This window comes from Mytilus californianus, unplaced genomic scaffold (genome assembly GCF_021869535.1).
Source record: "Mytilus californianus isolate M0D057914Y unplaced genomic scaffold, xbMytCali1.0.p SCAF_4, whole genome shotgun sequence".
NCBI classification, from domain to species: Eukaryota; Metazoa; Mollusca; class Bivalvia; order Mytilida; family Mytilidae; genus Mytilus; species Mytilus californianus.
Window position 1 is genome coordinate 77,811,387 of NW_026262690.1, and position 17,711 is coordinate 77,829,097.

Sequence of the window (17,711 nt, forward strand, 5' to 3'; positions counted from 1 at the left end):
TGAAATCAAATTTGTTGTTACATACACGTCTTTAGCATTAATACCACATTTGCTGTAAAATTTATTTTTCATATTAAGATATCAATGCCAGATTGTTAAAAAAAATTAGAACTAATATTTTTTAGTTCATTTGAAGTTATCAAACACCTTCCTTTAGAGCTTATTTCCTAATGCTTGTAGAATGAGACTTTGGTTGGCTTGCTTGCTTTGTTTGTATAAATGTTTGCTCAAGCATTGTAATTAAGATTGACAACTGCAAACAAGATAAAAAGGCAGAGTTAAACCTGTATACATTATACTGAAATTTGATTGGATGTTATCCTGGAGGTTAGAAATCTAAATATAATGAAAACAGGTTTAACTCCGCCTATCTATATTGTTTGCAGATGTCAATCTTAATTACAATGCTTGAGCAAACATTTATACAAACAAAGCAAGAAAGCCAACCAAAATCTTATTCTACAAGCATTAGGAAATTAGCTCCAAAAAAAAGCTGTCTTGCCCTTTGTTCAATGGAAGGATAAAGTTGCTTGCTCGCACCTTTCATTCATTTGTCTTCATTAATAACTTAGTAATACTTTTTACCTGATCTCTAAAGCCTGATTTTCCTTCTTCAAAAAGCTTGTCAGATTCATCAACAATTAACCATTCTACCCTGTGAAACAAAATAAATAGATATTATTAATATCATGTCTACTTGTTCAACTTCATACTGATCATTATATTTTTTAGAGGAAGTTATTTTTAATATTTGCATATATGCATTAGAGAGAAAGAAATATATTGTAAAACTGGTTATATTTCTAGACCTGAATTTCATGGGGTATGAGGTGTTTTATCTGACTCTTGAAATTGTCTATTATAAAAAGTGAATACCTCAAAAAAGGCATACACAAGATATAAAATGACAATTTAAGCATTTATATACTGTAAATTCAGAAATTATTGCAAGGTTTTTATTAACTCGAATAATGCAACTGGCAATAATTAGAACTCGCATTCTGATAACTAAAAAATAGACCTGTATGCAGATTTTTTCTAAATCGCAATAATTAATCTCACATTTTTGTCCATTCTTGAAAAATCGCAATAATAAATGCACAATAATTTCTGAATTTACAGTACTCATTCCAAATCATAGTTTATTACATAAATAAAATGCTCCGCTGGGGCGCAGCTTGATACGACCGCAGATGTCGAACCCTGAACAGTTGGGGCAAGTATGGACACAACATTCAAGCTTGATACAGCACTGAATTTGGATTGTAATTAAATATTTGACACAGCATAGGTTTCTGACACAGAATGAAAGTGGTCTAAGAACTAAAAAAATTTTAATTTACCTATTCAAACCATATCCATACATGTGATGGACTGTGAAACTCAGATCATAAGATTGGGAAATTTTGGTCAGGAGATTAGGACTCAGATCAGGAGATTAGGACTCAGATCAGGAGGATTTTAGTCGACATAAATTTTGACGTAAATGTAACCGTGTGCTGTAAAAATTGTCTTTTAAAGTGTGTATTCTTCAACTTACCATCCGAATGTATTATGTTTATAGTACCCTTGTAATTTTAAAGTTTCTCTATCTTTTTAAAAAAATTTAATTCATATCTTTTATATCAATATTCTATAGAACAATCATTGCATTAAGAACATTTGTTTAACTATCAGCAATTGCAATTAATTTATATTTGCATATTAAGAAATATATATATAAGTTCTAGAATCAAGGGTCATAGTTCTTATATAAATTTCAATTTAAGTCTTGAAAGGAAGTATAGAACCCTCAAATAATTTTCAAATTATTATTTTTTTATTTGTCCTAAGACGTTTAAAATAATTTAATTACCATCCTTTTATGATTATTTGTTCAATTTATATTTTATTTATATTCTTTTAAAAATTTACATTATTGAAAGGAAAGAAACTTAAAACAGGATAAATCAAGGGAAGTAACCAAATAAATACACAAAGTTTTTATTACACAACGGCAGTTAGCCTGAGGTAAAAATTGTTGATTACCAGTAAGTTTGACACCCAAGCTGACAAGTGAAGCCATATAATTATGCATGCTAATTGATTTACATGTAAAATATAACTTCAGGTAATGTCAGTTACACCAGATGTCTGAGATGATATGTTGGGGAAAAAATTGCATACACTGGATTTTTTTCTCTTCAACGGGATGTCGGGAGGAGACCCCTGAAAACGGGATTATTGTACTCCCGTTGGGAGGTTCCCATGTATGCATATCATTATTATTTGCTTTTATATATAAATCAGAAATAACCAATTTAAAATGGAAAATTTTAAAGAAAAAAAAAGGGAAAAAAAATCCCCCCCACCAATTTTTAGAACCCCCTTATGATTCATCACCCCCAAACCCAATCCCAGCCTTCCCTTTGTGGTATGGTACCTTGCAGTACAATTTCAGAGAGATCCATACACTTGAACACAAGTTATTGTCTGGAAACTAGAAAAATGCTTGTTTTTTTGCCCCTTTTTGGCCCCAAATTCCTAAACGTTTAGGGCAATTACCCCCAAACTCAAACCCAGCTTTCCCTTTGTGATATGGAACCTTGCAGTACAATTCCATAAAGATCCATACAATTACACACAAGTTATTGTCCTGAAATTAGAAAAAATGCTTGTAAAATTTTTTGCCCTTTTATGGCCCCTAATTCCTAAAATTTTGAGGGAATTACCCCCAAAATAAATCCCAGCCTTCCCTTTGTGGTATGGTACCTTGCGGTACAATTTCAGAGAGATCCATACACTTGAACACAAGTTATTGTCTGGAAACTAGAAAAATGCTTATTTTTGGCCCCTTTTTGGCCCCTTGTTCCTAAACTTTTTGGGCAATTACCCCCAAACTCAATTCCAGCTTTCCCTTTGTGATATGGAACCTTGTAGTACAATTTCATAAAGATCCATACACTTACACACAAGTTATTGTCTGGAAACTAGAAAAATGCTTGTTTTTTTCCCCTTTTTGGCCCCTTATTCCTAAAATTTGGAGGCAATTACCCACAAAGTCAATCCCAGCATTCCTTTTGTGTTATTGAACCTTATGGTAAAATTTCATTGAGATCCATTCACTCAAACTAAAGTTAGAGTGCGAAAACTAATGTGTCTTCGGACGACGACGCCAACGTCATACCAATATACGACCACAAAAAATTTTTTGCGGTCGTATAAAAATCTAAACACATGTTTAGATTTAGCATATCAAAGTACCCCAAGAATTCAATTTTTGTTAAAATCAAACTAAGTTTAATTTTGGACCCTTTGGACCTTAATGTAGACCAATTTAAAAAACGGGACCCAAAATTAAAAATCTAAAAACACGGTTAGATTTGGCATATCAAAGAACCCCAATAATTCAATTTTTGATGAAATCAAACAAAGTTTAATTTTGGACCCTTTTGACCTCAATATGAACCAATTTGATAGCGGGCCCACAAATAAAAAATCTAAATACATGGTAAGATTCAGCATATCAAAGAACCCCATATATTCATTTTTTGTTGAAATCAAACAAAGTTTAATTTTGGACCCCAATTTGGACCAACTTGAAAACTGGGCCAAAAATCTAAAATCTAAATACATGTTTAGATTCAACATATCAAAGAACCCCATATATTCAATTTTTGTTGAAATCAAACAAAGTTTAATTTTGGACCCCAACTTGGACCAACTTGAAAACTGGGCCCATAATCAAAAATCTAAACACATGTATAGATTCAGCATATCAAAGAACCCCAAAAATTCAATTTTTGTTAAAATCAAACTAAGTTTAATTTTGGACCCTTTGGACCTTAATGTAGACCAATTTTAAAAACGGGACCCAAAATTAAAAATCTAAATACACGGTTAGATTTGGCATATCAAAGAAATAATTCAATGTTTGATGAAATCAAACAAAGTTTAATTTTGGACCCTTTTGACCTCAATATGAACCAATTTGATAGCGGGGTCCACAAATAAAAAATCTAAATACATGGTTAGATTCAGCATATCAAAGAACCCCATATATTCAATTTTTGTTGAAATCAAACAAAGTTTAATTTTGGACCCCAATTTGGACCAACTTGAAAACTGGGCCAAAAATCAAAAATCTAAATACATGTTTAGATTCAGCATATGAAAGAACCCCATATATTCAATTTTTGTTAAAATCAAACAAAGTTTAATTTTGGACCCTTTGGACCTTAATGTAGACCAATTTGAAAACTGGACCCAAAATTAAAAATCTAAATACACGGTTAGATTCGGCATAACAAATAAATAAATGTGGTCAAAGATTTTACAAATCTAATGCGCCATACTGGTCTTCCTTTATAAATATGCATTTCTTTAAACATAATTTAAAAGCAGTGTAAGGGAAGTAACCAAAACGTCATACCAATATACGACCACAAAAATTTTTGCGGTCGTATAAAAACACTTATCACATGTGAAAGAGATGTGTTTGGTTCTTTTGTGGTTAAAATCTTTTTATTATGAATATAAATAAAAGGAAAGATAAAGTTTAAGTCAGAAACATAAGTAATATGTAAATACATTTTAAGTAATTGTACAGGATATTACTGAATTATTTTTGTTGATTTTAACCTACCAATAATTTTTTTTCTCATTTTATATGTTACTGTAAACAAAATGAAATTTTCACAAAAAAAACTTGTGTTACAATTAACAATAAAATGCTCCGATGGGGCGCAGCTTGATACGACCGCAGAGGTCGAACCCTGAACAGTTGGGGCAAGTATGGACACAACATTCAAGCTTGATACAGCACTGAATTTGGATTGTAATTAAATATTTGACACAGCATAGGTTTCTGACACAGAATGAATGTGGTCTAAGAACTTAAAAAGTTTTTAATTTACCTATTCAAACCATATCATTATTATTTGCTTTTATATATAAATCAGAAATAACCAATTTAAAATGGAAAATTTTAAAGAAAAAAAAGGAAAAAAATATCCACCCCCCCAAAAATTTTTTGAACCCCCTTATGATTCATCATCCCCAAACTCAATCCCAGCCTTCCCTTTGTGGTATGGTACATTGCAGTATAATTTCAGAGAGATCCATACACTTGAACACAAGTTATTGTCTGGAAACTAGAAAAAATGCTTGTTTTTTGGCCCCTTTTTGGACCCAAATTCCTAAACGTTTAGGGCAATTACCCCCAAACTCAAACCCAGCTTTCCCTTTGTGATATGGATCCTTGTAGTACAATTTCATAAAGATCCATACACTTACACACAAGTTATTGTCCTGAAACTAGAAAAATGCTTGTTTTTTTGCCCCTTTATGGCCCATAATTCCTTATATTTTGAGGGAATTACCCCCAAAAACAATCCCAGCTTTCCCTTTGTGGTAGGGTACCTTGCAGTACAATTTCAGAGAGATCCATACACTTGAACACAAGTTATTGTCTGGAAACTAGAAAAATACTTATTTTTGGCCCCTTTTTTGCCCCTTATTCCGAAACGTTTTGGGCAATTACCCCCAAACTCAATTCCAGCTTTTCCTTTGTGATATGGAACCTTGTAGTACAATTTCATAAAGATCGATACACTTACACACAAGTTATTGTCATGAAACTAGAAAAATGCTTGTTTTTTGCCCCTTTTTTGCCCCTAATTCCTAAAATTTAGAGGCATTTACCCCCAAAATCAATCCCAGCATTCCTTTTGTGATATGGAACCTTGTGGTACAATGTCAGAGAGATCCATACACTTACACACAAGTTATTGTCATGAAACTAGAAAAATGCTTGTTTTTTGCCCCTTTTTGGCCCCTAATTCCTAAAATTTTGAGGCAATTACCCCCAAAATCAATCCCAGCATTCCCTTTGTGATATGGAACCTTGTGGTACAATGTCAGAGAGATCCATGCACTAACACACAAGTTATGCCTGGAAGTTACAAAAATGCTTATTTTTGGCCCCTAATTCCTTCAGTGTTGGTACCATAACCCCCAAAATCAATCCCCACCTTCCTTTTGTGGTATTGAACCTTATGGTAAAATTTCATAGAGATCCATTCACTTAAACTAAAGTTAGAGTGCGAAAACCAATGTGTCTTCGGACGATGACGATGACGACGCCGACGTCATACCAATATACGACCGCAAAATTTTTTTGAGGTCGTATAAAAATGCCTTAATGTTCACTTTTGCCTGTCTTGTTCAATTTCTTTCTTATGTATTTACTTACATGACAATATTGATGATCATAGTTTTCATAACATATCAAATCATTATTCTATCAATTGTTAATCTGTTTTAATTCTTACGTGTGTAAATCTATCTGAGGTGGATCTTGATTCAACTGATATATCAGTCTGTTAGGCGTTGACACCAGAATATCTGCAAAATATTAGTTTGCTAGTTACTTAAAATTATTGCAAGGTTTATATTAATGTGAATAATGCTACTGGATGAATATCACAATAAGAACTTGCATTCTAATATCTTATACATATATCTGTATGCAGCTTTTCCTGAAATCGCAAAAATCAATCTCAAATTTAGGTTGGTCATCTCAAAATCACGATAATAAATGTTCGGAACAATTTCCAGTAATATAAAAACTACTGTTGTGCCATGACAGAGTCAACAATATACAAAAGACATGAAAAATATAAATAATCTACAGAAAAACAAAACTATCAACAAAAACTAAGTAAAAATAAAAATAACTTTGTTTTTGAAAGTTGTAGTTAAAGATTAACAGCATATAAATTGAAAATTTCTGATATGTCCTTTCAAGGGAGATAATTCATTGCTTGATATTTAGATATTTCTACATGTTAATGAAATTTGTTTATGCTTATTCTAATCATTCATTCTCAATAAATATATATATATTGTGCAATATTTTCCTAAATTGAGGAAAATTTGTAAAGGGTAAGTGGGAACTCTGTGTCTTGCCTGCTATACATGATGTCAGAATTATAGTGTGATGTTGACTGCCAAAAACTAAGTCCATTTATCAGTAAAATACATGAAAAAACCTTTAAATTCTTCTTGATCTTCCAGAGACTTCTTTTCATGTTTCATAACATACCATGAAGGTTTAACAAAGATATCAAAGTCCATTTATCAGTAAAATATAAAACAAGAGTGCACATGCTGAAATGTCTCGCCTTCTTTACTAACCATTTATTTTATGTTGATAGTCCTAAATACAAAGCTTTACTACAAGTAACACATAAACTTAACATGATCCAAGAAAATGAGGTCAAGGTCAGATAAACCAAACGAGAAATACATGTACACCTTACAATCATTCAATAAACCAAACATAGTTGACCTATTGCTTATTGTTTCTAAGAAACAGTCTTAAACAAGAAAACTTAACATTGACCAATGAACCATGAAAATGAGGTCAAGGTCAGATGAACCATGCCAGACAGACATGTACACCTTACAATCAATTTAGGCATTAAATATAGTTGACCTATTGCTTATAGTATCTTAGAAACAAACTTAACCATGAAAACTTAAAATTGACCAATGAACCATGAAAATGAGGTCAAGGTCAGATGATACCTGCCAGACAGACATATACACCTTACAATCATTCCATACACCATTTATAGTTGACCTATTGCATATAGTATTAGAAAAAAAGACCAAAACTCAAAAACTTAACTTTGACCACTGAACCATGAAAATGAGGTTAAGGTCAGATGACACCTACCAGTTGGACATGTACATCTTACAATCATTCCATATACCAAATATAGTAGACCTACTGCTTATAGTATTAGAAAAACAGACCAAAACACAAAAACTTAACATTGACCAATGAACCATGAAAATAGGTCAAGGACAAATGAGACTTACAGACATGTACACCTTACAATCATTCCATACACCAAATATAGTTGACCAATGGCTTATAGTATTAGAAAAACAGACCAAAACACAAAAACTTAACATTGATCAATGAACCGTGAAAATGAGGTCAAGGTCAGATGAAACCTGCCAGACTGACATGTATCCCTTATAATCATTCCATACACCACATATAGCTGACCTACTGCTTGTAGTATCTGAGAAACGGACCTAATCACGTAACTTTAACCTTGATCACTGATCCATGAAATGAGGCTGAGGTCAGGTGAACCCTGTCTGATGGACATGTAGATGTTGCAAGGAACCCATATACCAAATATAGTTATCCTATTACTCATAATAAGTGAGAAATTTACATAACAAAAAAACTAAACTTTTTTTTCAAGCAGTCGCTGAACCATGAAAATAAGGTCAAGGACATTGGACATATGACAGACGGAAAGTTCGTAACATAAGGTATCTGCATACAAAGTATGAAGCATCCAGGTCTTCTACCTTCTAAAATATAAAGCTTTATACAAATAGTTTACGCCGCCGTCGCTGCCGCCGTGGCCGGATAGTAATACCTATGTCTCACTTTCTGCGACTTTCGTCGCAGGCGAGACAAAAAATGAAAACAATATATATTTTCAAAATGTGGCCTCTTAATACAATCATCTGATCATAAAAACAGTCTTTGACAGTTTCATATAATTCCATTAAGGTTTGCCAAAGTTATTGATGTTTATAAAACTTTAACCACAGACTGAACCTAAAATTGAAAAGACCAACAACGCATATGTGCTTTTTCTTGCATCAGCAACAAGAGGTCGCAAGCTCGACAAAATAGTCTTAATTAAGCAGTAGTCATTTAATATAATGAAGAAACATACCAAATTTCTTTACTGACTTCCCTTCATTTTCTGGATCAGCTTTTTCTATATAATGTAGCTTTAGACCAGTTCCATCTGATATCATTTGAAAGTCTCTGTAAATCTGTAAAAACAAGAATGTGTCCATAGTAAACGGATGCCCCACTCGCACTGTCATTTTCTATGTTCAGTGGACCGTGAAATTGGGGTCAAAACTCTAATTTGGCATTAAAATTAGAAAGATCATATCATAGGGAACATGTGTACTAAGTTTTAAGTTGATTGGACTTCAACTTCATCAAAAACTACCTTGACCAAAAACTTTAACCTGAAGCGGGACAGACGGACGCACAGACCGAAAAACATAATGCCCCTAGGTGGGGCATAAAAATATGCACCACTATCATTACATGAGCATGAAGTAACAGTCATAATATCACTGTTAATTGTGTGTATATATATATATATATGTACTGAAAGCTGAATTTTTTAGTTCAGTCTAGGTGGCCTAGTGGTCTAGAGCGCTGGTCACAGTGCAGGCGGTGTTGTCACAATATCCCAATAGCATGATTTCGAATCCCGGTGAGGGAAGAACAAAAAATTTGCTTCTGAAAATTTGCAGATTTAACATTGTTGTGCTGATATTTAGAGTAATTATGTATGTATATATGTAAGCCTCAGATCTGTGTACGGCCTCCAATCTATGTCCGTTCCTCAAATCTGTGTCTAATCGCGACGTCATTCGCAAATCTATGTCTGTAAAAAAAGATACGGCCTCAAATCTGTGTCCTGTTCTCAATTGTTTGTGTTTTTTTCGACATGTGCGAATTTGTGTCCGTCTAATAAGTATGGCCTTACACTTGTGTACTATTAAGTCTTTTCCCATAACGTAATGTTATGTCTGGAAATATTTTCAACTTGCTTAATTCTTTTATATGTGTGCGTAATTATTATATTATTTATGTTTTAATGTGAAACTAAAGGGTAAATGTAGGGCCTCCAACAATGAATTGAACTTACTCTTGTGAAATTAAAACTTTTTCTTGATCCTATGTTTGTGACTTATTTTTTAATAAACAATCTAAGACAAAATGACATGTGTATAAACAACTATAAAAGGTAAATATATGGCCTTCAACAATGAATTAAACCTATTATCTATAGTAGGATAATGTGAAGATACGATGTTTTCAAATCTTTTGCTTTCCTTGATCTCATGTTTGTTCTAGTAAATATAGAGACTTCTCCTTTAACAACAGGTTCTTTACATATGTTTTGTTTAATGTTGCAATGTATAGATACCACATAAAAATGTTATTTCATGTTTGTTTTTTTTTTTGTTATTTCATGCAAACGGTCAGATTTATTAAGTTCAACAACAATAATTTGAGCAACTTTTTTATTAATTACTTTGTAAATTAGAAAGTTTATACTACACATTATGTATGTTTTGTTTATTGCTACATCTTCATACGTCATTTTGTCCCTGCCCATACAGTTGTAAATGCATCATTCCCATTCTTATATTTTATTTATTTTTTACATTAAATAAAAAAATCTGATTCAAAACCACATAAATTAAAATAAAATATTATATATTCTTTTATAATAAGGAGAATCTGTAAACCATAGTGGGACATAAACTAACTTTTTGGTCAGAACTGATATTTATTTAGTTTAAATGTACAATTTGCAATAATGTCTTAATGGCAAAGATTTTTCCCCGAGAAGTGTCATGAATTCTTTATGTGTTGGCATGTTCCTTCTCTCCAAAAACCAGACAACTAGATACCGCAATCCCTTTGTTTATGTCTAGATTTGTCCTGAATTGTAAATTTTCCCCAATAGTTAGAGTAAAGATGTCCTGATAATTGTTAGAACACATTTCAAGAGGATAAATCTTTAGTTGTTGCTTTTGAAAATACTCCTTCATTCCTTGTATCGCTGTTACTTCATGCAGTGACTTCATATACACGATGACGTCTTGCTTTGTCTTGCGTCAACCGATTTCGAAAAAGGACATAGATTTGAGACAATAAAGGACATAGATTTGGGACGTTTATGACGCAATACTAGAAAGGACATAGATTTGAGGAAAGGACATAGATTTGAGGCCGGACATAGATTTGAGGCTTACATATATATACTGGTATATAAATGCGTTTTGTTAAAATATACTTTTTCACTTTTTTGGTCTTTTGGAAAATGTTGTTTGTGCTGTATTTAGACCCCTCTACCAAGAAATTTGTTTTGCATGCAAACGTATAAAAATTGTGGTTTTTATCCAACGCAATCATAGGTTTGAAAGTTGTTTTCAATTTAGATTTGTTTTTTTTTCATTTGGGCTTGTATTATATTTGCCTTCGGGTTTATATGATCCGTTCATCCTATTACGACTCTTCAAAATTCAAGAGTCTATCCTAAATTGAGGTAAATTATATGGCCTTCCAAATACCGTTTCGATTCCTAACATCACTGAAGAGACATTAATTGTCGAAATCCAGATATGGTGTACTTATTTTTGCACCTTTTGTTTGCGGTATACCATCTTGTCCGCAAGTTTATTGTTTTCTGTTTGGTATTAAATTAATAGTTAAGATCCATTTTGTTACATCTGGTGATCCGTTTATTTGGCAATCGCCAATGGCAGTCAGCAGGGTTTAAGAACATCCTTTGTTCAACCTGCTAGTCAAATGCGTTTTGTTAAAATATACTTTTCACTTTTTGGTCTTTTGGAAAATGTTGTTTATGCTGTATTTAGACCCCTCTACCAAGAAATTTGTTTTACATGCACACGCATAAAAATTGCAGTTTTTATCAAACGCAATCATAGGTTTGAACGTTGTTTTCAATTTAGACTTGTATATAAATATATATATACAGGTTTTCCCCAAGTTTATTGTTTTCTGTTTGGTAATTAATAATAAAGATCCATTTTGTTACATCTTGTGATCTGTTTATTTGGCAATCGCCAATGGCAGTCAGCAGGGTTTGAGAACATCAGTTGTTCGACCTGTTAGTCAAATGCGTTTTGTTAAATATACTTTTTCACTTTTTTGGTCTTTTGGAAAACGTTGTTTGTGCTGTATTTAGACCCCTCTACCAAGAAATTTGTTTTGCATGCACACGTATAAAAATTGTGGTTTTATCCAACGCAATCATAGGTTTGAACGTTGTTTTCAATTTAGACTTGTTTATACCGGTATATATATATTCCGGTATATATTCTAACACTGCATCAAGTGAGATACAATATCGCTCCGGTCAAGGCAGTTAAGTGTTTTAAATACTAAAAATTCAGCTGTCAAGATTAGAGAAATATGGTATTGCATGAGATTCAGTGGTGGAATCTGTTTCTCTAACGATTTATTGACAAATTAATCTTTCTTTTCCAATGATCTGCAAAAAGTTGTGTTCTTTTTACAGTATGTGATGTCATCAGGTATGATATTGATCATTACCTTCATCAAATGTAAGAAACTTCAGTTTTAGGAATAACTCCAAAATTATAATGTTACCAGCTAATGTTGTAGCTCCACGAAACACAACAAAGAAAGGTATTGTCTGAATTTGACTGTACATGATAATAAGAACATATCAAGTATTTTTAAAGGCATTAATTAGTACAGTATCACAAAAACTTTTAAAGATTTAATGATGAATATATTTTAAGTTTATTTACTTGTTTAGCTAATTCCCTGGTTGGTGCCAACACTAAAGCTCTGAACCCATGTTTACTATGTTGTCGTAGATGGTGTATTATTGGTAAGATAAATGCTGCCGTCTTACCAGATCCTGTAGGAGCACATGCCATAATCTCTCTTCTCTGTAAAGCAAAAATAAATTGTATGGACCATTTATCGTACATATGTTATCTAAATCTTTCAATCCATGTAATGTCCAGTAACAGTGGGAAAGTAGAAGGAAAGTCCAAACCTGAACCAGTGCTGGAAGAGTACCAATCAATTCATAGAAACCTTCTAATGAATAACAGGAGATATGGGGTTTATGTCAATTAGACAGCAACCCATTGACATGAATAACCAATAGACATCAAGAGTACTACATACTGCTTTCAAGAATAAATAGGTGTCTATACAATATGCCGAGCTCTAAATTACAAGAATTCTTTGTGAATATACATAAATGACCAGATTTCTGACCAAACACAAATAAGCATCCTTTCTTTTTCTCAAAAGCCAATCATATATCATTGTATGCATTCTTCTCTTTCAATTAATCATTTTGAAGAACTATAAATTACTCATATATATTCTATAAGTAATTTAGTATGCTTACATGCAGCATGGCTGGTATAGTCTGTCTCTGTATTGGTGTAGGTTCAGTGTACCCAATTTTAGCAACGTTGTTCAGGATGACATCTGACATTTTGTAGTTAGTTAAAAGATGTTCAAAACTCTTCAATGGTTCTGGCTTATCAGTTCCATAAACATGTATTTTATGTTGATTTCGTAATCTGTTAACCTGAAAATCAGTACTGTTTTAGACTACAATGTATCATATTTAAGGATATCTAATTTGAAAAGGTTTATAATTAAGATTAAAATGTCAACTTCTTACTTACAGTGCTTGACTGTGATTGTCTTGATTGTCTATTAACTATTATTCTGTAACTGTTATAGTAATAATAATATGTTCTAATGTTGGACAATGCAAGACAGTATTTGTCAAATACTTAACCATTTATTCCATTTCATTTCCTAAAGTAGATGATAGGGACTGTCTTCATCTTGCTGTAATGAGTTCAGATTTCCAGCAATCTTTATGATGTAAACCAATAAGCTCTATTATTATGAAATGTTTATTTTCCAGGATCTATATTTTTTTACATAAATAGAGTCATCTTAAATGTGATAAAATATCATCAAAGATACCAGGCTTAGATTTTTGTACGCCAGACACATGTTTCCTCTACATGTACGTCAGACACATGTTTCCTCTACATGTATGCCAGACACATGTTTCCTCTACAAAATACTCATCAGTGAAGATAGAAGAAAAAAGTTAAAAGGCTAATTTATTCTTTAATTCCAATATTTTTTTTTTCTATAAATAAGGTATGACTGACCTCCTCTTGATGCAATGCTGCTAACTTTTCCTTTGTTTTGACTTTTTTCTTCTTCTCTCTTCTTTGTTCTGCACCTTTAGATGTGATTTTACCAAGTATCTGTAGCTCTGTTTCAGGCTCTGGTTCTGATGTACTGTCATCTTCGTCAGAAGACTCAGAATCAACTGTTGTAAATAAAACAAACAGGATCACATAAAAATTAAAAGTACAGTGAATTATCCAACCTGTTGCAAGAACGTTTCTACATATCTATGCATCACTGGCTTTCAAATGTATGGGTTTGAGCATTCCCAATTAGGGTAAACCTTGAAAAGCACTTGGTTCACCTTGAAATTTATAAAGAGCTATTTTCCTTTAGCAAAAGTAGATCAACTTCACTGTACAAATGCAAACTCAAAAGTAAAACATTGCTTTCAGGTAATTAGACTGACATTCAAATACAATATACAATAAGTATTAAACAGATGTTTCATGACATAAGCCCCTAGTAAAGTATGCAAATGCCACTTAATACATTAGTTACAAGCACTTTCGCTTTCTAAAGTACATGTATTCGAATAATATGTCTGACTTCTCAGAATATTATTTTAAGCATATATGAAATAATTTTTTCTTAAAAATGTAATGGTAGGTTTTTAATCTAATGAGCAATTGTATTTTTGTCATGTGTGCATATTACATGTAATAAATAAACTAATATGTACCTTTAACTCTTTTCGATAGAGATGTACTATTTTCATAATCATTTTTCCTCTTCAGCTCATGTGTTTCTTTTCTGTCTGCTTTCTCAAATGTTGTATTATGAGAGCTTGAATCTTTAGAAATAATCTAGAAGTAGTGTTATGGAAATTTTGTTACATATATTCAATTGGAACCAAATCTTCTACTGACAAATAAGTGATAATCACCTCATCTTAAATAATTTCTAGGATTAAGAAAAAAATTAGCTTTTTAACTTTTCTGATTATATATCTATAATAAGCCTTAAATTAAACACATTAAAATCACTTTTGCTACTAAAAACACAAAAACTCCAAGTGTTTCATGCTAATATACCATGTATACCAAAATCCCAAATGACACTCTTCTCAAATATTTTTTACCAGAATAATGGAACTAGATTTACTATGCAATTTAATACAGGGAAAAGTGTTTAAAATTATTGATAATCTTCATTTTCAAAGTTACATCACCATCTTGTGGATTTCACAATTGACAAAATTTACTTGACAGGATCATTACATGTATATAGGAAAACATAATTAATGGGAAGGAATACATTATATACATTTTGTACTCAGCAGTTGAAACGATTAAAGGTGAAAGATTTATAATACTGCAGATGATTGTATGGCCAAAAAAAATAAACTTAAGGCTCTAAAGAACCTGTGTCGCTCATCTTGGTCTATGTGCATATTCAACAAAGGACACCCTTCAACATTATAGATGAGAAAAGAATTCATGATAAAAATCTCTGTTTTGTTGATCTTGTAGTACTGATCATTTAGTCTGTTAAGTGTCTCTCTAGCTTCTTTAATTTTGCTCAAAGCACAAAAAAAGAGTAAACAAATCATCATTTAAGGGCAATCACTCCTAAAGAATGACAGTCTACTAACTATATCGACAAAATTTCACTTGTTAATAGATCTTGCCTTTTTTGTTCATTTTTGTGATTTAAAGTGTCTATTTATCTTTTATTAATTTTATCATATAACATGTATGATGTATAAGGCAAAACGCAAAAAAAAAAATAGTAAAAATCATCATCATAAATGAGCAATAACTCCAATAAGGAGTTGTCAGACGATTTCCTCCATATTGTCTTAATTGTAGGTCTTGTCTTGCTGATCATTTTTGCTTATTTCAGTTTCTGTTTATCTATTATAATTTTTAAGATATACTCCGATTACTCCCATAAAAATAATATGAAAAAACAAAATGTAAATAAATCCATACCATTTTACGGAATGTATCATTTTACGGAATGTGTCGTCTTTCAATAGTCACACTATGGACATTTATGGACTATCAACACAAAAATGTAAAGTATATCATAACTACCAGGGGAGCTCCATTTGTACATTTTCCCACTATTATAACACCAGACTCTCTTATTACCCAAATGAAATATTTGATTCAAAGTTTTATTTACAATAAAGATATTTCCCTTTGGGTTATTGGTCTCAGCCTGTAGAAATAAAGAAATATTTTATTAATGAACTTGACTTTTAATTCAAAAAGCAACTTCTGTGATCTATTTTTTTGCTATGTACACATGTATATTTCATACATTGCCATGGTATATTGTATCAAAATGTTGGGGAGGATACTTATAAATGGATACTATCCCCATTTATGGGTATTATACCAAAATAGGGTATCAATTTACAGCGATAAAAATCAAATTTTGTAATTCATGATGATTATTGTCATGGCGCAAATATTCATTTAAATGACAACATTTTTCCCTTTTAGAACATAGTTCAAATGAGAACTGAATATGAAGATAATGGCCTCCAAAAATCCTACTATTGGTGTGGAAATATTTGTTGTGACCACTTGTCCACAAGAAAAGTTACTTGCCCTGATTTCTTAATGAATTTTGGAATGATGATGTATTTTACTGTAAATGTGTATGTTTCTAAAACAGTTTTGAAACATAATGAAAATGGAATTCATGGTCTTTGTTAGTATGTTAGAACATGTAGACTGATAAAAAGATAAGTAGAATATACACCAATGAGATAGAAACCAACCAAAAAACATGTTTAAAATTAAGTTAATGAAGAGATGAAAACCAAATAATTGATAAATTATTGAATGGTTGTTTGCCCATCCCCCCCCTACTTTTCCCCTAAAAAAAACTTTTGATAGGCCAATTGTAAACTTGAAATTATTTAAGATAACTAAGCGAAATCAAAACATTTTAGAACTTTATAAAATCCTCTATTCTGTTTATTTTCATGATATTTGTCCTTTGCCGCTTCTGATTTCCGTCAAAACCAAGTTCTCGGATCAACAATTTTATTTTTTATGAGGCGCCTCTTCTCTGTTGGTCAACTTCTGAGCGATGACCTATCTAAAGGTGTAATACCACCATATCATAGTACGTCATATCTGGCTTCATACGAAAAAGGGTTGAAAAAAAATATCCCCTTGATTTTGACAGTTGTAGGAAATTAACCCTCCATTTCATTGCAGAAAAAAATTTCTGAGTCATAAACATACATCTAGAGGGTTTAAAAGCACCATTCATTTTTATTTGTTGTTTCAATAAAATATTTTGGAAATTGCAGGTGACATGGTTACTAAAGCTTGTCAACAGGAAAAAAGTGGTGAAAAGTTGATTACTTCCGGTGATGGTTATTATCTTATATGCAATGAAATGTTATGTGAAATGTTCACTGGAGTACTGGACAGGATAAAACTTTACTCATGCCAAGTATTTCTTTATTTGAAACATACATAAATTCTGCACAATTTTTGGAAAAGTGCCAATTTAACAAAGACTAATAGGGGAAAATCAATGGTGGTATTACTGCATATGCACCTTTGACTTTGTATGTACAGTGAAACCTGTTTTAAGAGACCACTTTAGGGAGAGCAATAAAGTGGTCTCTTAAGACAGATGGTCTTTTAATACAGGTTCAATCTATATGAAATGTACTACAGACAGATCAAAAATTGGTGGTCTTATAAAACAGGTTTTTGCTTAATACAGGTGGTCTCTTAAGCAGGCTTTCTTTTTAAAATTCATGCTATTTCACTCAAATATAGCAAACTTGAAATATTCTGAGTGGATTGAGTCTCAAAAATACATTTTACAGGAAATAATTGGGCTATACAAGAAAACTGTTTCCCCAAGTAATTCTTTAAGAAATATACAGTAATAG

The 17,711-nt window shown here is 31.9% G+C and overlaps 1 protein-coding gene across 1 annotated transcript in view; it reads right to left on the reverse strand.

Moving 5' to 3' along the window:
- LOC127737087 (probable ATP-dependent RNA helicase DDX52) overlaps positions 1–17,711 on the reverse strand; it is a 35,042-nt gene that overhangs the window by 12,753 nt on the left and 4,578 nt on the right. Inside the window, exons 2-8 of the mRNA XM_052247620.1 lie at positions 14,523–14,646; positions 13,819–13,982; positions 13,029–13,214; positions 12,412–12,555; positions 8,751–8,853; positions 6,312–6,384; positions 586–655 (exon numbers count right to left, since the gene is read on the reverse strand). Of these exons, the coding sequence (XP_052103580.1) occupies positions 586–655; positions 6,312–6,384; positions 8,751–8,853; positions 12,412–12,555; positions 13,029–13,214; positions 13,819–13,982; positions 14,523–14,646 (864 nt within the window). The remainder of the gene's footprint in view (positions 1–585; positions 656–6,311; positions 6,385–8,750; positions 8,854–12,411; positions 12,556–13,028; positions 13,215–13,818; positions 13,983–14,522; positions 14,647–17,711) is intronic.